At 40.3% G+C, this 27,367-nt stretch overlaps 2 protein-coding genes across 2 annotated transcripts; both read right to left on the bottom strand.

The window, feature by feature from the left end:
- Nucleotides 1-1,986: 1,986 nt before the first annotated feature.
- On the bottom strand, nucleotides 1,987-8,181 carry myd88 (MYD88 innate immune signal transduction adaptor). Its single transcript, XM_036520841.1, has 5 exons — nucleotides 7,475-8,181; nucleotides 5,955-6,077; nucleotides 4,648-4,828; nucleotides 3,486-3,577; nucleotides 1,987-2,664 (listed from the first exon to the last, which is right to left on the bottom strand). The coding sequence occupies exons 1-5, from the start codon at nucleotides 7,785-7,787 to the stop codon at nucleotides 2,510-2,512; spliced, it is 864 nt and encodes a 287-aa protein (XP_036376734.1). The 5' UTR covers nucleotides 7,788-8,181; the 3' UTR covers nucleotides 1,987-2,509.
- A 2,727-nt stretch (nucleotides 8,182-10,908) lies between these two features.
- On the bottom strand, nucleotides 10,909-22,623 carry cry-dash (cryptochrome DASH). The gene is made up of 14 exons (XM_036521909.1): nucleotides 22,394-22,623; nucleotides 21,197-21,369; nucleotides 19,639-19,732; nucleotides 19,389-19,519; nucleotides 17,994-18,142; nucleotides 17,517-17,605; nucleotides 17,031-17,104; nucleotides 16,695-16,784; nucleotides 14,805-14,884; nucleotides 14,290-14,349; nucleotides 14,032-14,189; nucleotides 13,103-13,222; nucleotides 12,404-12,580; nucleotides 10,909-11,805 (listed from the first exon to the last, which is right to left on the bottom strand). The coding sequence occupies exons 1-14, from the start codon at nucleotides 22,454-22,456 to the stop codon at nucleotides 11,698-11,700; spliced, it is 1,566 nt and encodes a 521-aa protein (XP_036377802.1). The 5' UTR covers nucleotides 22,457-22,623; the 3' UTR covers nucleotides 10,909-11,697.
- Nucleotides 22,624-27,367: the final 4,744 nt, after the last annotated feature.

Below are 27,367 nucleotides of genomic sequence, written 5' to 3'. Positions count from 1 at the left end.
TGAGAAACAGCAAGAGGAACTGTACCCTCTTACCTTCAAGCCATTATCAAATCATACACTCTAGCTAGACTCCTGCTCACCCTTGTCATCCCTCTCCAATAGGGTCCATCAAGGGTCATGTCTGTTCTCTACTCTGGCCACCCAGTGGTGCAAGGAACTCCCCACAAGAGTCAGAACCAGACAATCACTGACCCTCTTCTTATGCAGACTGAGAACTCGTATGTCATCACTGCTTCTCGAACTCTTAAAAGTCATGCTATGTCCTCAAATTTCCTCCGTTATGTATGCTTGTTATGTAATGAGTCCTACTATTGGATAGTAAGACTTTTGATTCAGTACTGTCTCTGCTGCTAATCTAACCTTCTTAAATCCATCCGATACGCACTTTTGTAAGTTGCTCTGGATAAAAGTGTCTGCTAAATGTAACGTAAATGTAAGTTGCAGGTGTGGAAAGAGGTACCTACAGCCATATCATAAACAGTGATACATTTCCCATTAGCCTGATTTCAACATTTATGTTCAGCTGCAGGTTCAGTGATTCAGCAGGACAAAATTTGATGGTAGAGTGTGACTGAATGAGCGTGTGAGGTTCAACAATCGTGTAATGTGCACAAGGCTTTACTTCCTGTCCATCTTAATGTGCTTGCAAGTTGAAAGTAAGCCCTTAGGGAAAACAGATAAAATAGATACCAACTGTATTTAATTAGTTCTATCAACCTGCTGCTGTTTATTAAGCTGTTTGATACAGTTTGCATCATGTATTTGAGTTTATTTTTGTGCATGAAAAGGATTTGGCCATGGTAGCTCCCAGGGGCTTATATTAAAATGGTCTGATAGCAAGATATTTTTCATCACAAACGTAATATGAAAATGCATATTTTAGCTACATACCTAGATATTGGCATGCTGTACGTTTTTTTCATATTTACGAGTCAAAATTAAGGTGTGGAGTACTCATGAAGGCACTGTATTTTAAACCAGAGGGGTTTGAGCTTGAAATGGAAATGTCTCTTCTATGCATCTAATATCAGTTAATGTGATATTTCACTAACAATTCAGAACTGGCAACATTTGCCACTGCTTTAACCAGAACTTATTCACCTTTCAGTGTTGTCAGTAGTGAACTTGTGACTGAGCACTGCCTCTGGAAGATGTCATAGGAAGTTAGCCTCCTTCTAGTTTTAATAAATTTTTCAGGAAAGTTGCCTGAGTCACCGACCACATACTACTATCGAATGGAATTAATGAGTTTCTAAAGAAAGCAATGATTGAATTAGGAAGATGGAAATCAGAAGGTTTTATTTTTTTTTTAATAAGACTTTATTGTTCTTACACAAATCTGTACACTGTACATGAATGGGTTAACGGCACATATTTCCATGACTTCTTGACTTGAGAATATTTCCACAATTTACTTGTAATTGCCTGTGTCCTGCACATGACATTCAGAAACATTTCTAATACAAAAAACAGCGTTCCCTAAAGTGGAAAGAACTCAGTGGTTAATAGCTGAACAGGTATGTTTGAATTTCCCATCTTGTTTTAGACTGCAAATTAGTAAGTATAAATTATATGTTGTAATAAAATATCACTTTACATTTATATATCTTTATCTCTCTTTTACCAAAATGAGCTCCATGACATCATTTAACCTGTTGTCACTATAGCAAAGTTCCAAATGACTGTTACAGATATTGGCCATTTACATTTTCCCATTGTAATTTACTTATTTCATTGCACTAAATAGTTCCCACAATGAAAATACACAAATATATAAACTAACAGCACATGTAAGACAAAAAAATACTCATAAAACCCAAAAATATCAAAATATTAAATCAGTACTCACAGTATTGTTTTTTTTATTCTACAGCAAAGTAATTTCTGCTAAAATAGTACACCTTCTTAACACCTTGGAACGTGTATCGTCCTTCCATTCAAATAAATCAATATTTGACATACTACATCTTTAAATAACTTACTGCAGACCGTAGACAAATATTCTGCAAAAATGAACAAATTTGAACTTTCTGTTATTTATTAAGTTTTTGCTGGATTTTTTGTACCATCATCTCCGGAAATAGTCTAATAAAATACTTAAAAACTTCGTGGCAGCTAATATAGACATAAACACCTCATACATAACAAAACATTAATCTTATTATGAGGGGACACCCTTAATATCTTATTTTTGACATTTTCAGTTAGAGCAAAACCACTTAAGCCATTCAGACGATTTAAAGACCAGTGAATCTATGCAGCATACTTGCATAAAAAAAACAAAAAAAAGCATCCAAAAAGAAAAATTTTCACATCGAAAATGTGTTGCACAGATTACCGGAAGGGATAGGTTTTGAAGCCACTCACAAAAATCACTGCCAGCTGACACAGCCTTAAAATGCATGCCAGCTGCATGGGTCCCCCTCTGCAGAAGGGACAGCCATCAAGGGGCAATCCGTGCTGCGTACGGTTTCACACCCCTTCCCTGATGCACATGGAGTCCGGACTGTCATGGCAGGGACAGGGCCTTGGCCAGGCGGATCCAGAACCAGGACTGGGTGCAGGGTCGGGTGTAGTCGCACACAGTGAGGAAGCGGAGGATGCTTGGGAAAGGCTTCTTCATTGACTTGTACACCACCGGGATAAGCCGCTTCTGCTGAGCGCCTGTTAGGAATCAGAGAAATGACTCTTCATTTTACCAGGTCTGATCAGCTTGAATGCCTTCAACACATTCTAATTTTCCACCTAAATGAAATCTGGAAATTAGAACTGCAACACTGTAAAAATAAATGGATGCTAGATTTTATTGTTGGTCATAACAGTGGTTTTGGCACCTGTCATACATTTTTGATCAAATCTGAAAGTTTTTATCAGAGAGGGGAAATCTTCTAGAGCAGTGTTTCTCAACCCTCTCCTGGAGGACCCCCTGCCCTGCATGTTTTAGATCTCTCCCTGCTCCAACACAGCTGATTCAAATGAGCAGTTTGTTATTAAGCAGCTTCAGGGGTTCATAACGAGTTGATCATTTGAATCAGCTGTGTTGGGGCAGGGAGAGATCTAAAACATGCAGGACAAGTGGTCCGCCAGGAGAGGTTTGGGAAACACTGCTCTAGAGCCTAAAGCATCATGTGACCATAAGACGACATGGGGGTTGGGCGCTGGATTAACACAGAAAATTACCAGATGCATTTCTACTAACAGATGGTTATTGAAAACCAAAGCATCAGTGACCTGCTTATCTGATCAGTTTATGAATTCTAACTATTGTAATATTCATCATGCCCAAAGACAGAGAAAGTAGGCCTACTGCATTTTGATGGTGCTTAGCTGAGAACTACTGTCTCATTGTGGAACTGTATACATCCTGTCCCCGTACTGTCGCTATACTTACTGTATGCACTCTTGTACATCACTTTGGATAAAAGCGTCTGCTAAATAAATAAATGTAAATGTAAATGTAAATGATAAAGTTCATGGGACCTCACCTGGACAGAGGCTGAGGGCAAACTTTGTTTGGAAGTCACATGCATCACTGTCAAGGTAGTCATCTGAAATTACCACCACCATTCTCTTGCACCTTCACAGAGAAGACACATAGCATATCAACAGTCAGATGTTAAGGACAGTTTAAATTTACACTGATTACTTTGATGACCTACAAAGATGGAAATGGATGGCCTACAAAGCAAGGTACCTCAGTTCATATTGGACAGCAAGAGCATGTCAATAGCAGTTGATACTGAAAAGTCAAATTCCGTTTGAACAAAAGCATTAATAACAGTTCACATACACAGTCCTACAACAACAGTGATAATCTATATGATATAAATAATCTGTACACACACACACATCAAACACACTGAGCTTCCATTAGAAAATCTTTGAAACTGATGGTGCCATATTTTACTTCCAGAAGGACAACGATGAGCCTATGTTCATCAATTTATTACCCAACAGCAATTGCCCTGTTCAGGGACCTAATGAAGTCATAGCATATGCCAGTAACAAAACTGACTAAAGATGGCAGGGGCAGGGTGGTACCAAGAGCTCACACCTATCACACAGAAACCCATGGATAATTTCTACTCAGAGTGGCCAACACAGTAGTTATGTGGGGCTTCATCTCCTTGGCAACTGCTTGACGACTTCACCTCTGTGTTGGCCATTTTCATTCATCATTTTCACTCTCCATTATATGAAGATTTTACTGTTAGGATTGTAAAAAATGTACCAATGGCACAAAAAAAATCTGCAGATGCATGAATGTTCTATTCCTTACTGATGATAAAAAGTACACATATGCATATCATTGCTGTACTCAAGAAATTTTTAGCAATTTTTTGGTCCCATCACATTACACAGTTTTCCCCATAACTGTTAATAACATATTTACTGGGGAAATTTATGGAAAAGAGAGAGGCCAGTAGATCTATCGATGAGTGGCCATTAAGCAGCACTCAGGAAGTGACAACATCAAGTTTCTAGGATGTTCCTACATGTCTACAAGGAGGGAAGAGATCTGGAAGAATGTATATAAACACAAGGATGCAATGGCAATTAAAACATTTGAACTGTGGGGCTGCAACACCAAGCCATCCCACTTCCTTTCAGAGCTCCTCTTCCGCAGTGCAACGCCGTGCCGCTCACCTCCTCTCGATGAGCTCACTGGTGATTGTCCACACGCAGGTACCTGGGAGGACATCCCTATCGAACACGCACAGTTTCAGCTTGTAGTCCGTCTGCTCCAGCTGCCGTATCATCTCATGGACAAAATCAATGTCACTCTGGCAGTAGCAAATGAAAGCATCGAACAGCTCTGGCATGCTTCCTGCAACCACAGATAGGCACTCTCAGCTTTGTACCAGACAGGACTCTCTGAATGTGGAGTGCAATATATTAATGTCTTCACACCAAACACTCCACTAATTTACATTATCGCTGTTATTTTGTTCCCTTTTCACAGAACAGGGTGCTCTTCCCAATTAGACTTATATTTTCCATTTTAATGATGTTTTATGATAAATACAAAATTTCGGAGAATTATTTTTAATGGAGGATGAGGAAATACTGAGTTTTTCAGATATCTGACGACTTTTCATGACAGGGCCATGGGAGGCTATAACTGCATAGGGCATGATGTCTACTGCAGCTAGAGAGCTCACCATTAAAATGACTCAGTAATGTAGCAAACTGATGTTACAATATCATTCTGGTTTCTTTGACTGCAAACAGCTAATAAAGTTAACGGTCTTGAATGTCTTGTTTTTCTCAGGATTCTCAAGCTGAATTCTGGTAGCTTGTTTACATTTTACAAGATCATGATCTTCATATGACTAAAGCAATTTGTATCTCCACTTAATAACTGTGGCAGAATCACAATGACAGCCAACAGTACCCAAGTACCCAACCAGCAAGAGCTGAACCTAGCTCTCTCATACATTTAATTGATCTGCTGATCTGCAATAGGATGAATCTTCAGATAAGTGCAACTTTGCCATATTAACTATTACTGTTACATTATAGAGTCTGTTCAACATAAATGTCTGAAATGGGGTAGTAAATCAGTGCTTTCAAAACTAATCCAGCTCCGCATCACGTCAGTTGGCCCCTATCCATTCAAAAAAACAAAACCAAAAACAGAAACAAACCACGAAATACAAGCCCCTCCAACTTTAGTGAACAACGTCAACTCAGCTATGTTTTAAGACGAAAACACCGCCCCTTTTTGTATTGCTCAACATGTATGCACACACTAAAGTATATCAATTTTCTGCTGTTTTATTGGAATAAATATACTGAATACACGAATACACTATTCGAAAACCTGCACTTGCAAAATGTGAAATGGGTCGCAGGAAACAGTGCACATCCCCGCTCATGTTGCATAAAACACACAAACATGGCATGATAGAGAGGCCTGAGGTGCTAATTAGATAAAATACTCAAATACTGACCTGTAGGATCATCCCTTGTAGTTATACCATTCCTCTCCTGAGTCTGCGGCAGGCAGCTGTCCACCTCAGGGACCTGAACTGGAGGCTCTCTGAGCCTCTCCAGATACTTCCTGCAGTCTTCATCTGCAGGCATACAACACACTGCATTCACTTCCTTCATTCATTGTCCACCTGCTAATCACTGATGAAAGTTCCTTCCCAAATGTATTGCACGAACCACTTTCACACAGACACGCGTTACACAATTAATGTGCTTAGAAATAATCCTTACCCAAGATGACTTGCATGCAGGTGAATGTACATGCTACCCACTAATACAGCAAGACAGGTCGAAATGTTTGCTTAAAAGGTACAACAGCTGAGCCTCGTCTGAGATTCAAACTCACATCCTCCTAGTTAAAAATCCTGATGGTTAAGTACCATGCCAAACTGCTGCATGGCATAGATTAATGCTTACTTGCTAATCCAAAAGCCTTCCTCTGACCCATGTAAAATATGGGCCAATGTCCAATATTGTTACTACACTGGCAGACAAAAATTAGCTGCTTAATCATTGAACATCTGCCCATCACACCGTACATGATACCACAGGTTAAAGTGATCAGTGGTTTAATAACTTGCATATCCACATTTAAATTATGCAAGATTTCACACACCAGGGTCTGGAAATTCTGCACCAGTGAATCCCATATTGTGTGTAAAGAAGTTCACAACTTCAAGCAGGTTCCAAGAGTTCTGTTCCTTGTACCTTGGTTCCAGTTTTTTCCAAAAGTTTATCAATGTTATTTAAGTCAGGTGATTGAAAAGTGTATCTGAACCATGATTTAAAAAAGAGTAAAAACAGACTGATGCCCACCTCTTGGTGCTTATTTTAATGAATGCAGTTATTTAATAAATGCAGCTTTTTACTAACCTTGGTTCGAACAAAATTGTCTTTACTCAACAAGAGATTTAACATTTTATTTATTTATTTACAACCATTCCATCCTTCTCGCCTCGATTTCTCCATAATATGGAGGCCATGTCAACCGTTCCTCAGTTCTCTAAGTATTAATCAGCACTGCGTCCTTCCTGTAAAGTGCTTTCAGTGTGGCTTGTCAATGACTGATTTTCATCCATGCCTATCTGTCCATCAGTTCACATTCTTAGTGGATTCTGTTACATAAGTTTGCACAGGCTGTCACGGTCTTTCGACATACGTTTCAATTCGACTTCTACCTCTTATAATTCTCTTTTCTACATCGATTCATTTCACAAGTTTCCCTCAAAATTGCACCATGCAAGAAATGGCAACATCAACAGCCTATTTATGCGCATTTCGTCATGAATCAAGTATTATTATTATTCTTGACGATGTAAAAAAAAAGTTCAAATGAAACAAACTTCCTAATTCTAGAAATTACTAAACCAACCTCATATTAATCACACATATAAGAATGTTTTAGAATGGCTGACGATGCAAACTTAAAGAGTCGTAACTAGCCGATAACCTTGTTAAAATGAGCGACAAGATTACTTACCGATCAAATCTATCAAGTCTTCCACCACATCCTTTCTCTCTGCTTCTTCAAGCATCGACAGCAGCTTTCCCACTTTTGCGTCCGGACATTTAGCTTGCCACTCTTCTAATATTTTTGCGGTGGGGTTCTCGCGTTGTTCATAATTTTTGATTTCTAGATAAGTGAAACCCATCACCTCGGCCAGCGTAACCCAGTCGGCGGCCACCGTATTCCTCGGATTTAGGTAAAGTGCTAGCTTTTTTCTGACATTGAAATTTAAAGACGACAGCGGGATACTCCAGTAATCTATTGACGATTTGCAAGAAGCTGCCATATTCTCATGCGTAGCTGTTGGGAGGAATAGCGATCAGTGGACAGATTTTTTAAAGGTGAAAAGTACAGTGTATATATGTAGAAAGCTACATATACTGATTGAATATTTCTGTCCAGACTTAAGCCAACTGAACTGAATACGTTTCCAAATTAGTCTATTAGGCTGTTATTAATTCGCCGGAAAAAAACTTTCGTCTTATTAGTTCAGTTACCGTTAACATGTTGAGGGAGTATCTGTAGCATTTTTAAAAAAGCATCCACGAGGTTTCCAAATGAAAACGCTTCAAAATAAATAACTTGTGGCACTCTTGCCCGGAATAAATCACAAGACTTGCAGTGAAAAAAGGCAGCCAGAAGATCCGTGTTGTGCTGACCTCAAACGACGACGACTTCTGTGAACTGGAAAAAAAAATGGTTAAACTGATTTCCTCAGTCCAAAGAATGAGGAAATGCATACAATCGCGTCACGGGGCGGAGAAACTGTTCGAATGTTCGAGTCCACCTTACTTCTCATCACGTTTGCCCACGTTATCGCTTTTAAATGTTCAACATGATATTGAAGGTAGCAATGAAAAGCCACGTTTCTGTAAATTTGCTTCTCCGATCATAGAAGTACAGTATCATGTAACAAACTGTAGTAATCCCATTGAAAAACATGGACCCAGATTCAGAAACTCAAGACACTTAACTTCGACATCACAGCCATGAGTGATAGCTGTCAAGTGTCACTTGAAAATAGTACATGTTTCTCTGCATATGAGCCATACTGCATTCTTTATTTCACCTTTGTAAGGGTAGATGGTAATATGAGTACTTAGTAATTTTGAGGGCATTTAAGTCTTCACTAATATGTAAAACTTAACAGACCTCAAAAAGAGGACCTAGCTTTACATTTAGCCACACCTGCAAAACTCAGAATGGTTTTGGGTAGGCCTATAGTAAAATGCCATTTCCTCTTCTGAAGGAGATGGTGACAGTCTTACCCCATACACTCCCCTCTATTGAGTGATGCAGCGCACTGTGACATGATTTTTCACTCATCTCTCATGATTCTATGGGTCATCAGTTTGTTGTTTCTCTTTCCCGTTTCACAACTGGTATGGTAAACAGGAGGATTTTGGAGCACTGATAATTTCACTCCAATCTAATGGGATAGTCCTCCATTAGATTGGGGTGGGAGTTGTGATGGATCCGGAAAACCGTGTGCATGTGCGCATTATGCATGACAGTATGTATAGCGTATACATATGCTTTGTGCTATGAAGAAGGTCCACTGAGAAAAAAAAACTTATTAAATGACATTTTCAATAAGGCCAGTGTGCAGGAGTTTCATTTACAGTGGATCTAGAAAGTCTACACAGCCTTTCAGAATTTGTTTTGTTGCCTTGAAGGCTGATATTATGTAAAGGGAAATTAGATTTTTTTTTTAGCTTTATTTGCATTTTGTGTACAACAATATCCTAGTGAAAATCAAATGCCTGTTTTTCAAAAAAAAAAAAAAGTATTAAAAATGAAAAACGTTGAATGGCTTTTGTAATGCAGAAGTCTGCACACCCTTAAATTAATACTTGGTAGAAGCACCATTTGCTTTGATAACTGCACTGAGTCAGTTTCTCACATCTAGATTTTGCAATTTCCTCCCACTCCTCTTTGCAGTGGAGCTTGAGTTTGATTGCTTATCAACAGCTCTCTTCAGGGCAGTCCAAAGATTTTCAATGGGGTTGAGGTCAGGGGTCTGACTGGGTGATTCCAGGACATTGATCTTCCTTTTGTTAGCCATTCCACTGTGGATTTGGCTGTGTACTTTGGGTCATTGTCATGCTGAAAGGTGAAATCCCCCCATCTACACTTTTTTTTTCCAGAGTTTAGTAGGTTTTTCTCTTACATTTTTTGTTATTTTGCACCATTCACTTTCCAACCTATCCTCACCTGAGCTCCTGTCCCTGCTGAGGAGATATAGCCCCACAGCATGATGCTGCCACCATCGTGCTTGAGAGCAGGGACTGTGTTCTTAAGCTGATGGGCTCTTTTTGGACGGGCTCTTTGCACCAAATTTTGGAGTTAAGGCTAAAAAGTTCTTTCTTAGTCTCACCAGACCTCTCAGACAAGACCTTTTTCCACATGACAACAGGAGATCCAGACTGTCCTTTTGCATAATTCAGACAAAACTGGATGTTTGTCTTTGTGGGAAGTGGCTTGTTTTGTTTCCGGTTACCACGTCTAAATGAAAGCGGGAAAAATATTATTTAATGGGTTTTCATTTTAGACAAAAAATAATAAATTTTGAAAGGGTGTGAAGACCTTCTAGATCCACTGCATCTCTATGAGAATATTTTTCTCAACTATGCACATGTGCAGAGTTTGGTCAGGTGTGCACAATGTTCTCTTTCTTTTCACAGTAATAGTCAAATGAAACCCACTAATGTAAAAATTACACTTTAAAAGAAGTGGAAATTTGTTGGTGATGGAAGATACTGAGGCATCTGGCTGAACGCTGCATAATGCAGTGAAGCCCTTCTGCTTATCTTCAGTATGTGAATTTCTCTTCCTTTTTCTTGAAAGAGTTCCTCAAAATAGCTAGCTAACACTTTTCATTTCCGTTCTGAGTCACTCTATAAACATCATTTTCACACTGCTGCAGTTCCCTTTGTTAAGTTTTCTTTATTAATTCATAACCATTGAAAAATGAACGTGGCAAAATTGTCCTGCAGCCACTGATTTAATGTACTACTTTCCTCAATCCTATATTCTTAACTACAGAGTGCACAAGAAAAACAGAACCATAGACACAGGTAAACGCAATATAGAAATATAAAAAAATTGCATAATTTAAACTATACCACTGATTCTCAATCCCCCTGCTCCGCACGTTGTCCATCTTTCCCTGCTCTACCTACCTGACTGAACTCATCAGTGGCACTTTTGATTAGCTGAGCGCACCTTATTTAATCAAGAGCATGTTAATCATTATAGTAATTTCAATCAGGTGTGTTTGGAGCAAGGATAGATCGAAGATATGCAGGAGAGGGGGGCTCCAGGAGTAGAACTGGGAAACACTAGACCAGGGGTGTCCAAACCTCTCCTGGAAGGCCACTTGTCCTGCATGTTTTAGATCTCTCCCTGCTCCAACACAGCTGATTCAAATGATCAGTTTGTTATTCAGCAGCTTCAAGAGTTCATAAGGAGTTGACCATACAGTGAAGGGATTGCTGGAGTGAACACCATGAGACAAATACAGCTTGTAAACAATAGAGAGAACTCAAAACATCACTCGATTTCCACTGCAAGCTTTCATTTAGCATTAAGCATTCAACTGTAATGTTGTTTCAGAATTTCTTGTTGAAACCCCATCTGTAGTTCATCTAAAGCTGTGTAAAAAGTTAAATGACAAGCAAAAGGACGATACTCTCTCCACTCTGTGTCATGTTCTGTGAGCAAGGTGGTATGTGAGTACAGGCATGGTTGTAAGTCAATTCCACAAAGATAAATTTACTGGAAACAAGACGCTCAATACTTTCCACCTTTCCTAACCTGTGTTAGCATAACCTAACTGCATAACCAGTAAAGGACACCCTTTACAAAGCTCAGTTACAGTTACAAAGTTCAAACTTGCTGTACACTTTCACATACCAGTATTAAGTTCTCAGCTCTCCATCTTCAGAATCACCACTGTGATTTCCAATCCAACTGTCCTTTATTCAAGTAGCTAAAGGAATGCCTGATATTGAACACCAAGCTTCAGCACACCAATGCAACAGTGCAAAAAGACAGCTTTGCTCCACACTGTCATCTTCGTCATGTCGTGGCCTTGGCAACTAACAAAATCAAGCATATTATCAAATATGTATCAACCCATAGCTTCATTATTCCCTTTGGTTACATCTTTGCTTAGCTATTGGTAGGTTTTCTCATTACAGATTTTTACTCCTGGAGAAGTAGAAGTCTATCCCCTTGTCTCTGTGCTGCTTGGGGGTGTGGGATGGGCCCCTCTTTCGGCCCTGACTTGGTGCTGCACCACTCTGAAAAAGACAGTAAGGTCATCATACATATGAACATAAATTTGAAAGCTGGTATGAGAAATATTTACAGTCGACAGTGCTCCTTAAGCTCCTTACCACATACATTAAACATCTATGTGTCAAACATGGCATGGTGAAAAACACTACTGTAATCAGACGTGTTGTGCAGTAGCTGCCTCACATATTTGAGAAGTTTTAAAATATGCATCTGAACACAAACAATGTGAGAACTATGCGTCATATCCTTTCAGAGACGTGTAAGCCATGCTTAACAGTAAAGCTCTGAGGGTACTCAAGCCTCTCTCTGCAGTTTCAATAAGTAAAGGGAAAGTCAACACAAAAGCAGACACCCTTACCAAAAGCAGCTCACATTCAGAGTAACATACATAGCTTACACTTTTAGGTATTATTCAGTTATACAGATGGATATTTCTTAAAGCAGTCTAGGTTAAGTACTATGCTCAGAGATAGAACTGCTATGCCTCCAGTTTGAGGATTAAAAATTCCAGTACTGGGCGAGTTGAGTTCCCTAACTATTATGTCACACTGCAGACAGTTATTCCAATTCTGTCAAGTTAAGGCTCGGTTTAGGGCTCACCGGTTTCTTGTTGACATGCCGGCTCCACTCGGGTGCCATGACGATGGGAGAGGGGTAGGTCTCGCCAAGGGAAACTTGGGCGTGTGACAGGGCAGCAGTGCTCAGCGTCCAGGGGGTGTGCACATCTCCTCCCTTTATCCCCCGCAGTTCTGGGACCCACTGCCGCACATAATCCCCCTGCGGAGAGCCAGAGGCTTGATTATTGGCTGGAGTTTGAGGCAGGCGGACATGAATACAGCATATACAGAGCGGTGGAATCTCTGGCAAGCTCCAGCACAGTCTTTCACATACTTTGGACTAATGAGGCAATGGCAAATGAGCACATTTCTCTCAAATTCATTAACATCCTTAGCGTTTTGCAGTGTGAACCATGAATGGAACTAATTTGCACAGAATACACATGGAGGGTTTTACTTGGACAGCCACAGTCTCTGAAACTAAATTGCAGACACAAAATTCAACAAAATTCAGCCATTTTAGCCCTGTCAATAGTGTGGTCAGCACTACCAGAGAACCGGAGCTCTTCTGATTGGACAAAGCTGTCGTAGTTACACTATCCAATAAAATGAAGGTCCTCTGTCAATATACCCTGATAAGGGGCAAGTAAAGAGAATATGAATTTGAATGTATCACTTCCATTTGTTATTTGGAAAAAAACGTAGGTTTTTGCACCCTTCCTGGGTCCTGGCCTGCACTTACATTGTTGTCATAGTCCAGCCCTTGTTTGATCATATTGAACTTCCTGTTCTCTCTGGGGTCATTTCCTATGCCAGCGCTGTAGAGCCAGTTGCCATAGTTACTGCACACATCATGGTCCACCTAAAAGATACAGCATGTATGTGATGTGTCACTGGTTGACAGAATTGCATTCAGCAATAAAAGCATATAATGGGTTTGTGAATATGTATGCCTTTAACAGTTTATTTGTTATTTACACCTACAAGCACATGGAACATCACACAGAACAAAACTGGTCTTTAACAGTGGTCCCTTTTTCAAACACAATCAACAGCTCAATGTTACCAGCAATACAGATGTGAACAGGAAGTAGCAGCTTTCCGCACTAGGACCGATAGTAATGAAAAAAAAAAAACATTTTGCCTCTCATGATGAGGAACAGGGGCCTAATATTTTGGTGTACATTAGTTAATTCAGTCTCACGACTAATTATCAAAATGGGTATTTTTCACACCACAAGTCACAACTATGCACCACAGGGGAGTGAGTGCTCACAGGTACTACTCAACCTTCGTCTTTAGTGCACCTCACAGGTGCCTGATGAATCACAGGGTGCCTAACAGCAGCGAAACCAGGACACCCTGGGCAGTTGGTTTCAATCCCGAGTAACAGAGTAACAGAGTATCAGAGACTGCACTTGAGATGAGCACCTTGGTGACTGAGCCACCCGAGAGCCCAACTAATCTGCACTTCAGCTCAGATAAACAGCTGACTACCAAGTCATTGGCCTCCAATCCTATCATTAAAATGTCTAGTAGGTTTTCCTTCAACACAGAATTTTCAAGAACAATTTGACCAAGGTAGTTTGTTCTGAAGTATTACAGGTCTTGTGGTCTTGCTGGAGGACGATATAGTGCTACTATTCTGAGGACAAAAAGCAACATCCCTACCAGCAGATACTGAAACCACTCTGCTCCCATCCTCCAGTCCAGGCCCAGGTCCTTGGTGAGGAAGCTGGCAACATTCTGTCGCCCCCTGTTGGACATGAATCCAGTCTGGGCAAGCTCTCTCATATTGGCATCCACAAAGGGCACCCCAGTTTGGCCCTCTTGAGAATCACAGGACAGACATGTTAGCAGCGTTTCTGCATGTGCATACGTTTGCTATGACAAAGACTATTCACTCTATTTAAAATTCATTTTATGTACCTTTCCATGCATTAAAAAGTGTCATGTCTTTCTTCCAAGGCACAGACTTCCCTTGAAGACCTAAAGATAAAATAATATAAGGATAAAAAAAAGATTAAACATTAAAAAAAAGTTTAGACATGATACCTATCAGATGAGAAAAACTCTTAACAAATAATAAATCTGAAGTGATTATGTCTTCATAAATATAAGAATAGATCCATGGATATATTTAAAACATGACAACAGTAACAGTTAAACAAAATGAGATGTAGAGGGCAGTCTCTGACTGCCATTTTCATGCTAGAACCCTCTGTGACTGTTTTCCTTTTTCCAGATCAGCACTTTTGAGGATCCAAGCTGAAAACATCAACAGGAAACAATCCAGGGACAGGCACAAATATTCCCAAAGGAAATCAGGTGGAAGGAAGTTGGCTAGTAAACTGCAGCAGACAAGGAGATGTAGTCTGTGGTTTCAACATCCCATAAAACGGAGCTCATGGTACATAGGAAAAAGCTAAGCATTCAAGTCTCACCTTCCAAAGCAAATATTTTGTTTCCATACTTCATAGCCACAAATTTGAAATAGTCCCTCCACAACAGTTCGAAAACGACCCTGCAAGACAAAGTTAAACGGTTTAAGATGGAGGTGTGCACAACCCTCAGGATTCACGTGTGCAAAATGGCGAATGATAACAAGTATGTGTTTGTGTGTCATTCGCAGACAGATACTCTGTGATAGATTTCAAGAAAAAACGGCAAAAATGTTCTCTAGTGGGACCAGTGTGCCCATTCTTAGTCATTTTCCTGTGAAAAAGCCAATATTAAAACTGTTCACTACCTAAGTTCCAGAATTTTCGGACAATCCTCACACAATTAACCAATTACGCCGGTCCATTTCCCGATTATATAAATCAGACTCCACTTCCTTTTCTTGTCAGCCATTCACGGCGCCCCTCCTCCACCACATCTTCCCCATTTCTTGTCTCTGTTCATGATGTCCACACTGTGGTCTGAAACCTTGGGTCATGGCCAGGTGCGATCCCTTCGTTGTTCTCTAGCCTCACTAAAATTACAGCTATAGCCATATCAGATGCAAAGTTTGCGCTTTATGGAAATTCATATCTTCCTGAACTACAACACTTGGCGACAGGATAAGCCAACCAAGAATCATCGCTTCTAAAATCCCTGCAAGGCATTCCGGAGGATGACACCAGTCTGGAAACACGGTGTGGAAACTTCCCCACTGAAACCACAGGAGATGAATGTGCAGATGAAATGCTTTCATATAGATGTTGATACTACTGAGTATATAAATCACAATTCCTTAAATGACCATTTACCTACAGTCTTCGTTAGAGCTCTTAACCATGGCTACGAGTGAAAAAGGGAAAATGTTGGTGCAGACTTGTGTTTTTATTGAAAACTTACAGGTGTGGAAAATTGTGACCCTCGTGCTTTCTGAAATAACCAATTATCTGTAAACGATACCGTTTTGCTTTGTGAAGAGAAAGAAATGATCCAATGTGTAATTATTATAACAATATGTAGTTGAATATCACGTTAATCAAGTTATTTTCTACATTCTCTAGTCACCTATAACCCATACTTAGATTAAGGAAAGTTAGTGTTTATGCTGGCTCGGACTTTGGTATATTTTTTGCCCTGGATGGAGTTATTTTTGTGTTGAGCTCCACTGAGTATTTGATTAGAATTTATGCTGAAGCCAGGGATTGTTCTAATGCGCAAACAACATTATCTTCTTGACAACTCACGGAAGCAGGCTTTGCGTGATGAAAACAAAGAATTACCATCAATTTTTCTTACAACCCTCACCCAGCCCACTTATCTGTTTATTTTCATAATGCTGCGGTCTCAAACATAAAAATTTCTGTGTACCTAAAATGTTTTCAAGCAATGCAAAAAAACATAATTTAAAAAACAGAGATACAAACAACTTTTCAATAGCACAAACTGAGAGACATTTAATACTCTAATGGGATAAAACAGTGGTCATACACTCAAACCCTGATATGGACATGTCTTTTTATTCTTTCTGTGATCATACTTCAGTTTGCAAGTAGACTTATTTTCCAAATAAATGTGTTAACATCAACCAATAATGAACAATGGCTTTACAAATGACATGGCAACACAATATTTCCTTTTCCTGTCAAAATGAGAAGTAGGAAATGAGTCATACATGACACATCAAAGCAACAGTTCACCATTACTGAGGGTTTAACACAGTAAAAACAAAAAAAAAAAAACCTTCTCACAATACACAGTATGGTGGCCTAACTGTAGGGTTACTCTTCCATCATTTCAGCAGTCTTATGTTTTAGTTATGCAGTTATTATGCATTGGCTGGGGACTCCTGTAAGGTCACATGCTCTGTCAAGGACACTTGCTCTGATGGTACTCACCAGTAAGTGCTCTGGTTGGCGGTTCTCTCCCTCTCATATTTCTTTATCTGCTCATAAATGTATCGAGGAGAAATGCAGCCCATTGCTAGCCTGTGAAAGAGCAGTGCAATATGTGTTTAATATGAAACTTGACTTTTACAACAGCAAAGAAACAATTGTTCATTTTAGCTCAGTTGTTTTGGAGATATCATACCTGCTGCCGTTCACTGCTCTTCAGCATGAAAAACAGGACTGTATCTGTACACTGCACTGTTACATTTATTATAACATCTATAAAAGAACAACGTCCTTTGCAATTTTAAATAATGATGAAAGACTTATCAGTATGCAGCTCACCATGGGGCAAATTTGGTTGAATAATTTACTCCAATCAAGCCATTCCGAGTCTCCTTGTATGACGCCACTGCATCCTGCACCATAAGGAAGACGACACTTTTCTTACTTTTGCAGACAAGAACGTATTTCTAGCTCATCAAATAAATACAGAATTTGTCAAACAGGAACTTGATAAGGTTTGTTTCTCCCGAACAAAATCGCTGGAATCATTTTGGTTTCAAGGAATTTCACTTGAAACCTGCAACGCTTTTGCATACCCAAAATGACTGACACATACTAAGGTTTTGTGATTTAACACTAACCATGTAAAATAAAGACTGACTGCACTGGAGACACTTTTCCTGTCTTGTGCAATTCAAAATAGAGATAAGCTGGTGACACACCACTGTTGCAGTCGAGCGACAATATCAATTCCAAGAATAGCAGTGCAACTAGATATAAGATGAATGGGGTCTCTAGCCCTTGCTGTAGGTGGAATAGACTCACCGTGTCCCAGAAATAGTGCTGGAGTCGGGCGAGGGCCTGGCTCTCCCCACCACTGCAGGGGAAGGCTGAGCGGGAGTCAGCTGGTGCATCTGTCACCAGGGGGAAAAGACTTCAGCTGAGGGACTGAGCGCTGTTAATCAGCCACGAAGGATTTAGAACATTACTGTGCTTACTTCCTACGGGCCATTGCTAGTTGCAAGGAAAACAACCTGAAGAATTATCAGAAAGTCACAAATTCGATTATATTAGGGACCAAAATGACTAAAGATAAAAGAACGTTTATGCACAACAATATTTCTTGGAATTTAGAGGTGGTGAAGTCAGCAGTCTCAAATAAACATCGACAGAAGAAAGATAAGTGTCGATGTGCTTCCTGTTTTGCCTGACATCTAGCAAACCAGGCTGAGCTATGCAAAATTGCTACCATTTTTTTTTTTTTCTTTGTTGATTAACCACAGTGGGCTTGCAGTACGTTACCTAGCTGTCCCAGGTCCTGGTGCGTGGGGACAGGACCTTCCTCTAGACCAGGGGGGAGTGGTTTCAGCAGGTCAGGTGTCGGGAGGACAGGCCTCACTCTGCACCGGGTCTCTACTGCCTTCCTGAACTCTGTGTACACATCGGGCAGCCTGCCAGACGACAAGGGGCAAAAAACGATCCCCACAAGGTTCAGGCTGTTCTCCATATGTCAGCATCCTACAGACTGCCCTGTCTCATATTTGCTGTGTGTCCTTTGTTTCTGTGTCTGAGAGGAACTGTGTGCACGTTTATCCCTGAAAATAGGACAGGCGTCTCTTGCCCAAATAGACTAGCCCTTTTACTGGTCATCAATAAAATGCATTAAATGATTTTTTTTTATGTGTCAGAAATACACAAGCACTCACTATAATATAATGTATGCTACAACTGATCATGAATTAAGTCACTCACAGATGACAGTACAATGACAGCAATCGTTCATGATTACTTTCAGCTGTGGCATTATGTCATGAAAGTTTATAGTTGAGTACAATGATTTCATCCATCTTGCTTTAACAACCACAAGCTCCAAATATATTTTACTGCCATATACTTCTTGACCAGACCCATGCATTTTGGTTTACCTGACAATTTACCTGAGTTTTTTTTAGCATTTTCTTTATGCTTTTTCCCATATGTTGCCTCTTTTTAGAATTGCCAGCTTCACTAAATAAAGCTCCCCCCTCCCCAATACCCCCATATTCATACAGCGAGTCCCACAGTACACCACAATGAAGAAAACTGGAGGATTAGTGCATCTTCATTGACATCATCTAAATGACTCCCAAATACCTCATGGGCCTCCAGAGGGTGCTATAGTGACAGGAAAGGGGGGGCCCTAACCAGTGAAACCCATCCACCCCAGCAGTGTGAAGCCAACTGTGCTCCACTGTTATGGAGTCCCTGTGCAAAGCGCACAACTCAGACTCAGTCTGTGCTCAGTCCAAGCACTTCAAGGGCCTCTGCCACTCAGGTGCCCCTGACAATTTCATAATCTAAAATGTCACGTTTTGCTTCGAGAGTCAAAACCTGTTCATCTGCCTATTAATCATGATAGTTACAAAGGTCTCTACCACCAATGGCAGTAATCTCCCATGTAATATACCTAAAATCTACTTACAGTTCAGCAATGACCAAATAATCTGATAATGAGCAACAAAATTATGGTCTTCATTATTTGCACAAGAGAAATCCTAACATGGCCTACATCATGGCTGCTACGTAACTGTACCAAGCAATTCCATAGGTTGTATGTGTGAGATTCTGGAGGATACCACTTCCCTTAAGTGCTATCCCAATCTGTGGTCCATTCTAACGGTTAAACCACAGTGACCAACTGAGCAATGCTGCTCTTACCTGGAGATGTGGTTGAATGGAAGGTCCTCTCCATGGTACAGTGTGGATCCCCAGAAAGTCTGAACTTTGACTTTTAATTGGGAGCAAACATCCTTCACCCCCTTCTCAACGTCAAGTTCTTCCTGTGTCACCTTCAAGCGAAAAATAGCTCCACAATGAGAATGCATTCAGCATAACCTACATAAGAAATAACCGGAGAGGAAATCGAGTGTTCTGAGTGGACTCCGCTTATCGTCATGTAGTTACTCACCTCTTCCTGAAAGGCCACGGCACTGACAGAACCCAGCTGCCTGATGAGGTCACCCACCACTTCTTCCGGCTTCCCCTGCCTCACCAATAGATTGCTGCAGGAACACATATATATATGCACATGCACAGTGGTGCAGGTCAATGTTTGCATGCAAGCTGCTTCCTGGGAAAGAGACGGCTCATTTCCGCCTCCACAACCTGCTACGTCTGCCTCATTAACCTCAACAACAAGAATGGCACGGCTTATTTGCAGAGGAAATCCACATGTGATTTTAAGAGATCACGGTGTATCCTCGAACTGCCCTAGTGCTATGCTGTTCAAGCAGAAGTGAGCTTTTACCAACTGTGACATCAGCCCCCCCTGGATTCAGTGGCTCAGAGTAATATGCCATTCTTGGGATTTTTTGTTGGAAGTTTTGAAGAAAGTTGTATGTTTACAACATCAGGAAACACAGGCAAACAAAAGAAAGCCCAAAACCAATCCCAACGAACACAGACCACTTGTGGACATTGCGATGACACTGAGTTTCCCTCCTTCATCACACACACATGCACGGAAGCATTCACATGCTCATGGGCAATTCCCAGAAGTGTTTATGTGGATTGGCTAAGCTGTGGCGAACATTTTAACTTATTTTTATTTTGCACAACAAAAGGAATTCCAGTTGTGTTGAGAATTCAGGACAACATGATGTGGGCTGCTAACCGGATTTTGGTCACCATTTCAAGACAGTAACCTGTATTGCAGAACTGCAGATGTTGCAGTAAAACAAGATAAATGTTGATGTTATTATGCACGTTAGCTGTATTTAGATGCATGACTTATATAATGCGTATAAATTTTGCAACAATTGCAAATTGCAACAATTTTGAACTTGCACCATATTCATATGTTTGTAAATGCAGTTGAGTTAGTGGAGTTCCTGCTGGGGTGTCAGGTTGATGGACACTGCCATTCTAACAAGCAAGGCTGTGGTGTGAGTGCACTGCTATGCGGTATAGCAGGTTCCACAGGTGATAATGGGGGAACTGTAACTGTATTGTGGGGGAATGTATAGAACTGGAGGAAATGTAATTTATCATTTAATATCTGATAGTTTTGATTTTTGATCTGATAGTTTTTTGATTTCATGTCTTCACACCTGTCATGTAACAGTGAGCTGTGAGGGGACCATCATATATAAGCATGCCTTTAATCATATACTGGGAAGACACTGAGCTGAGCTAGTTGGGGCCTGAAATTTCACCAGTGTTAGCAGGTGTGAACCTGTGCACCTTGCAGTGGCAGGTTGCTTTACCTAATAAGGGCTGGAGGTGGTGCAGGCTTTTCTTGTTTATTTTGGGTTTGTTCTGTTAGTTTTATAAGTACCTCCATCACTTGGGCACTCTAGATCTTATCGTGGCTCATTGGTGTGTTCTACTTGTATCTTATTAATTAAATTAAGATTAATTAAACAAACGACTTGAGTCCACACAGAATCTGGCCTTCTGGATGACTCACCCCATGCAGTATAATTCCTGTTAACACCGCCTGTACACACTGGAATGACTGCACTTACCTGCCCTTTTTCTGTAATGTGGCCCTGAGGTCCTTCACACTGTCTAAGAGGAAGCTGAGACGGAAGGGGCCCGTCTTGGGGAAGTTGTAGCAGTACGTTCCCAGGTAATGTCGCGGATCGAAGCAGTAGAGGGGAACAATGTGTTCTGCATTTCTCTGAGCCCAGTGAAAGACCTAAACATTGGAATGGTAAGAATGAGATTTTGCTTAGAAACCACACTCCTTTCCCAAAAGGCCATTATTTTCCATTATGACAACACGTTGGTTTCACCGTTTTATGTTGCTTTTTTTTTTTTTTTTTTTTACACAGAGAAAATCTTTGCAATCTTTGAAAATTTTTGCAAGGTAGTGAACAGTGTCATCGCACATCATTCTACTGTAAAATAAATTAAAGACAGACGAGAGGTTCCGTTCATTACACAGTAATATTTTCATTGGCAAATATAATTAGAATTTGTCATATCAAATTCATTACGTCCTTTGTTCACTTTGGTCACCGAGTCTTAAGTACTTGTTCATATAGCCGGTAAATTCAACATACATAACAAAAACGCACGCGCAGACTGATATATGCTTTATCTAAACAGTGGTTTTAGGCCCCTTTAATTATGAAAGTAGTTGTTTGGGACAGGAATGTCGCAGAAGTTTCACTTAATCCTGCCAGACGTCCCGCGGAATCGCAGCTTTAAATTTAAATTACAGTACATCATGGCAACTTCACACGCGCTGAAATGGTACTTCCACATTATAATGGTAGGCGTTCGTGTGCAATCTGGGCAGCCTACCGCAGGTGCCTGATCAAAAGTAACTTTTCTCTGCAAAGAACTGCACAAGAACAAACTCTGCACTGACGTTAATGAAACAACGGTAAGTATTTACCCAGCAAGTTGGACGCACTTTTTTTTTTTACACCTATACATAAACAAATGAAGAAACAAAGCCTACGCTACGAATAGCCACATCAGGTTTGCATAACACGGAGTACCATAGTCAGCTATTTTAACGTTTACTTAAACTGTCCAGTGGAACCCACTTTACCAAAACATTAAAGCTCACCAAGGTATTCAACTTTGGAAATCACACTTATGATGAAATAATTTTGTCACGGTTTGCATTGTATAAACTGTCCCTAGTTAGCCAAGCTACACGCATGCGGTGCGGACATTGTAAATATTGCTATGGAAGGGTTCCAGTTTACCTCATTGTCGTGGAGTCGCAGGTCATTTCTGAGAAGGCAGATAATGGTACGTGCGGCAGACATTTTAAGCGACTTGTAATAAAACCAGCGGGCAATGAACAGATAAAGCCGTATTTATAACCCCCCAGACGGTTGTGCTGCGCGGTCTGGATCATTCACTGCAGCTCGCAATCATCAGACTCACGTTTCACAGCACGCGGAGCAAGGCATGTTACAAAATCGCGTTTTGTAATGGCCACTTCCATAACATTGCTGTCTATGCTTGTCGTTTAACCCTCCTGTTGTCTTAAGAAATACTGACACCTATTACCTTTGGATCACTATGACCCGGGGTCCAATTTATCTCATATAACTCAACTAAACCTTTGAATACAAATGTGAAATTTGGCACAGTGTTAGAGCTATAAGTGTAGAATACAACCAAATAGTCATAAACAACATCAGCTGTTTTGCTAACTCTCTAACGCCCCCCAAAGGTCCCATGCACTGCAAAAGCATGAAAAATATTTTGTATATAGGTAAAATTGTCATAAAATCCCCCCAAATACAACTCTTAGCCTTTTAAGATGTAATAAATTCTATAGCGCCCCCTTTTGAAGTAGCCGACTATAACATCTGAATGTTCAGATTTTGTAAGAGAGAAGATAAAGCTATAAACGTATGAATGCCGATGAGACTATCTACAGACATATTTAAACTAAGTCAAGGAGGCTGTGGTTCTGTAATATTACCAAGAACACATCTAAACTGCCCAATGGAAGCGTGTGTGTTGGAATTTTCTCTCTTTTTTTTTTTTTTGCTTCAACCAAGACAAGTTGATTTCAAGACTGATTTCAAAATCTTTGAGTTACTGCTCTTTCCAACATCCATACAATCCAAACATACAGTAATTCAAATGAATAATAGACAAAGAAGAGCTGGTCTTAGTCTAATCCTCACCTTTGGCCTTCCTGATATGGTTGGACCTCACAGGGACCGGTAAAGCCCCTGTCAGTATAGCCCAAATGATCACCGAGACACTCAAGCTACCTCACCTTGACAAGGCGCCTGCTCTGTATTGGGGTACATTTACATTTATTCATTTAGCAGACGCTTTTATCCAAAGCAACGTACAAAAGTGCATACAGTAAGTATAGCGACAGTATGGGGACAGGATGTGTACAGTTCCACAATGAGACAGTTCTCAGCTGAGAGCAAAGTCTGTTTGAGGACACAGTACTATCAGATTTGTACAACTACAGCGTATAGGGCAACTAATACGATACACTTTCAAACAGCAAACATCAACAACTTCAAACAGCGCAATGAGTGTCAGGGTAAAGGCGCAGCAATTTACGACAGCACTGATTGGGGGGGGGGGCGCAGCAATTGTGTGCTGGGTCGGCCCAGGTAGAGTCTGAAGAGGTGCGTCTTCAGGCCCCGTCTGAAGGAATGGGGTGAAGGAGCTGTACGTAGCGGGACAGGGAGTTCGTTCCACCACTGGGGGGGCGATGTAGGTGAAACACCGGGTAGATATGGGTAGGTAGGGTAAAGGGATAATTTGTTAAAGCTTGAGGGAGTGGGGGTGGTTGTTTATTGTACTTTGTTTTTTTTGTACTTTTCAGAAAGAGAGGCTTACACACATATATTTATAGATGTGTGTGTGTGTGTTTATATGCACTTTTATCTTGTATAATATAGATCATGTAAGGGATAAACCACAACAGCATGCGCAGCGGAGGTGGGAGGTGGTAAAAACTAAGTAGATATGAATGAATACATTGATTTATTACAATAATAAATCAATAGGTATACAAGGGTAAGATCTTCACATGAAAATGTAAAAAGGGTGGTCTGGGGAGAAACAGTGTCATCTCTGACATGAACAATGCTATATATGTATTTGAGCAGCTAATGCCTATGTGCTGTCATCAACACCAGGGATGCAAGGTCAACTTCTGTGCTGCTAATAGTTGAGCATGACATTTTTGAGTATGTCAAGTCAATCATTAGAGGTCAGGGGGCATCAGTGGTTTTGATACAGTATGGAATACAGTATGGAAAAACATGGAAATTGTGTACTGCTAGCAACCTAGCATGCATGCTATTATCTTTGAGATGGACCTAGTACCAGCTATTTATGAGTATGAGGAAATACTTGATGAGTTTGTGGCACTGAAAATGATTTTTTTTTTTTTTTTTAAATCCCTAAATTTCAATTTTTGGGGTCATTTTAGGAAGCTATATAGGAGGGCGATGTACTTAGATTAATGTTTTATATCATTTTCTTAGGTTTGAAGATGATTTTGGGTCATTATGACCCCAGGACAATAGGAGGGTGTGTCTGTTATGGCACGAGTTTTGAAATGAAAGCCAAGACTCAACTGCAGTAATGTGGCACTTGATAAAAAATACGCTTCTACAATAAAGAAATTACACAAATTTACATTAAAAGGAGGAAAGACAGGAGGATTAGCTGGCCTGAAAGACCAGAAACAGTTGAAATGGTAAATCAGGAGCTATAGTCAAACTCAAGGATATTGCCAAATCTAGTGTTACACATAATGGAGGTTTAGCTGTACCGTTTTAAGGGTGGATCAGTTGATTTTGGCTGAACAGATTCAAATTAAGTGTAAACTGAAGGTCACCTAGTCTGCACCATACAAGACAGATGTCAGCTGAACTACAGCATTTGTGTTTTCAAATGCTTAACACAAAATGTTAAGATGAAAGTCAGATGAAAGACCGTTTAGAAAGTTTTGGGTGCCTGCTCAGAGTGAAATTCTGAAAAGGATGATAAGACATTTGGCTTGTTGATAAATCCCTTCATAACCACAAGATGCAATAACATGAAAGGTACATGGCAGCAACCACAGCAATGCCTTGGGTGTGGGTGAAATAAGACAGTGAGATGACAGGTCCTCTGTGGGAAGAGAACGCTGGCCTTGGAGGAGAAAAGCAGAGCCTGAGTTGTCTAGGGAGAAACGGTTGACTGAAAGTAAAGGGACGGCAGAGCAAAAGATGAGAAGATATCAACTCTGCTTTAGTGTAGACCAGAGCACACAGCGAGGGCCACAAGCAAGCCTGCACAGAAATATCTGTAGGTAGCAGTCTAGAACCTGATGTTCCACTTCATCCATTTTCCACTTGTGCGATTTGTCACTTGACATCCTGTGAATATTCAGTGCCACCTCCTCATGTTAAGATTTCTGTATAACATTCTGTTTACAGTTATCTTTACCAACATGTGAGTTAAATGAACAACAAAACAACATGATCAAATCATACATATACTGGGTTACTTGAGGACAAAGTTACAACACATAGTGAGAGGAAGCCTTTTTGTCCTTGGATATTGACCCATAATCACATCTGAGACACAAGGAAAGTGCACATGGATAATGGTCTTAAAAAATGTTTAATTTATGCTCTTACATGTACAAGAATCAATTACAGGATAAATATTTCCAGGCTTTGTCATAAAGGCCAAAAGAATTGCATTCTAAGCCTCAGTCGAAACCTATCAGATAACCACTTTATCCGGCAGTTATTTCAATTAAGATGACCCATGAACAGATCAAACTATTTTTATATAAAAATGCCTAATTTCCAAAAGTGCAGTACAATATGTTTTTATTATACAATCAATTTCATGAAAAGTCCTTAGGCTAAGCAACCCTAAACACTATACTGTACAGATCTAAGCTCTGTACTCAGTCCTTTGGGTACAGAATGGAATGAATACTCCAACATTAAATGCTTTCCATAAATGGGGTATTACTCCCTGAAAAGCATAATTGGACAAGGCACTCACTACATATTATACTATTGATTTTGTTCTTTTCACCAATCAATACCTTTTGTGGCAATTCTATGTAGAGGGTGGTTGTTCTTTTTTCTATTACAGGTCAAGAGCAACACTTATTTGTTCTGCTTCAATGTTTTAAAAGAGATGATGGTGCTGCCTAGTAATACGTCAAACTGTTGAAACAAAGACAGTATTCAGATGCAAAAATGGCACTTGCCTGCAATGCCATTGTTAGCATTACCCACTACAGGAAGTCAAGTGCATATCAATATTTGAAAGTTTCAGTATGCAACAACACAGTATGAGAGTCTGAAAACCCAGCATGGTACATTACACACATTAGAGTTTCAATTATGAAACCTTATTTACACCCCTAGGGTGAGTTCAGTAGAAAAACACAGCAACATTTTGCAACTATGCTGATGGGAGAGGAAGTGCATTGCTTAGAGGTGAATACATTCATACCTCTTCTACTACCTCTGGACTTCAGCTCCCATCAGCACCTCTGTGAAATGTGGTGCTTCCAACTTCCTGACTGCTTCTGAATGCGTGTATGAGCTCATTTATGTACCTTCAGTTTTTTCCTGGGGGAAAAATGATTGACTTTCTTTTAATCTACCATGACATTATGATGTGTTGCTCTCAAAATGGAGTATCACAAAGCCTACTGCTGTATTTCCACTGACCAACCTTAGCTGTGGGTCAGCTGTCCCAGAGGTGAGCTGCAAGCATTTCTATGATGAACTGACCCAGGCTGCTGGTATGTTGGTAAATGTATTCTGGATCTGTGTTTAACCAGTGTCACTTCCACAATCATTTTGTTGTGATCTCACCAATACAAGAATAAGGATAGCAGATGCATCAAGACTTCCTGCTCATAAGCTAGTGAGCAACCAGACACATTTGGCGAGTGGAATTTGTCTGGCTCATTCATTTACTAACAAACAGGTGGGTCTAGGCGTTAATGAAGAAACGACAAAGTTGTTCCAGGGTCAGCAGGACTTGTCAAGAAAGTGAGACTGTTGGATGAAAGCCAGGGTGGCATATTAGGACACATTAGACAGTCACACAAACAACTAAGGTGGATCAGTGGAACCCACTGAATTCGGGGGAAGAAGAAACAATTTTGGGTTGAAATAGCAACTATACTTTGTTCAGACAATATACATGTGCAAAACACCATGGCA

The sequence above is a fragment of the Megalops cyprinoides genome, chromosome 2 (assembly GCF_013368585.1).
Source record: "Megalops cyprinoides isolate fMegCyp1 chromosome 2, fMegCyp1.pri, whole genome shotgun sequence".
Lineage (NCBI taxonomy): Eukaryota > Metazoa > Chordata > Actinopteri > Elopiformes > Megalopidae > Megalops > Megalops cyprinoides.
Note: the sequence above shows the minus strand (reverse complement) of the source record. Positions and strands in the feature narration are given on the sequence as shown.

Bases quoted from the DNA above. Each gene is read 5' to 3' on its own strand.
- myd88 (XM_036520841.1), bottom strand. From the start codon at position 7,787: ATGGCAGCTTCTTGCAAATCGTCAATAGATTACTGGAGTATCCCGCTG. The intron at 6,078-7,474 runs GTAAGTAATCTT...GTATGCCTGCAG, and splicing joins AGACTTGATAGATTTGATCG to ATGAAGACTGCAGGAAGTAT. The intron at 2,665-3,485 runs GTGAGGTCCCAT...GATTCCTAACAG, and splicing joins TGCCCTCAGCCTCTGTCCAG to GCGCTCAGCAGAAGCGGCTT.
- cry-dash (XM_036521909.1), bottom strand. From the start codon at position 22,456: ATGTCTGCCGCACGTACCATTATCTGCCTTCTCAGAAATGACCTGCGA. The intron at 19,733-21,196 runs GTAAGTGCAGTC...GTGTTCCTGCAG, and splicing joins ACATTACAGAAAAAGGGCAG to CAATCTATTGGTGAGGCAGG. The intron at 18,143-19,388 runs GTAAGAGCAGCA...GTCGTCTGGCAG, and splicing joins CCATTCAACCACATCTCCAG to GCTGCCCGATGTGTACACAG.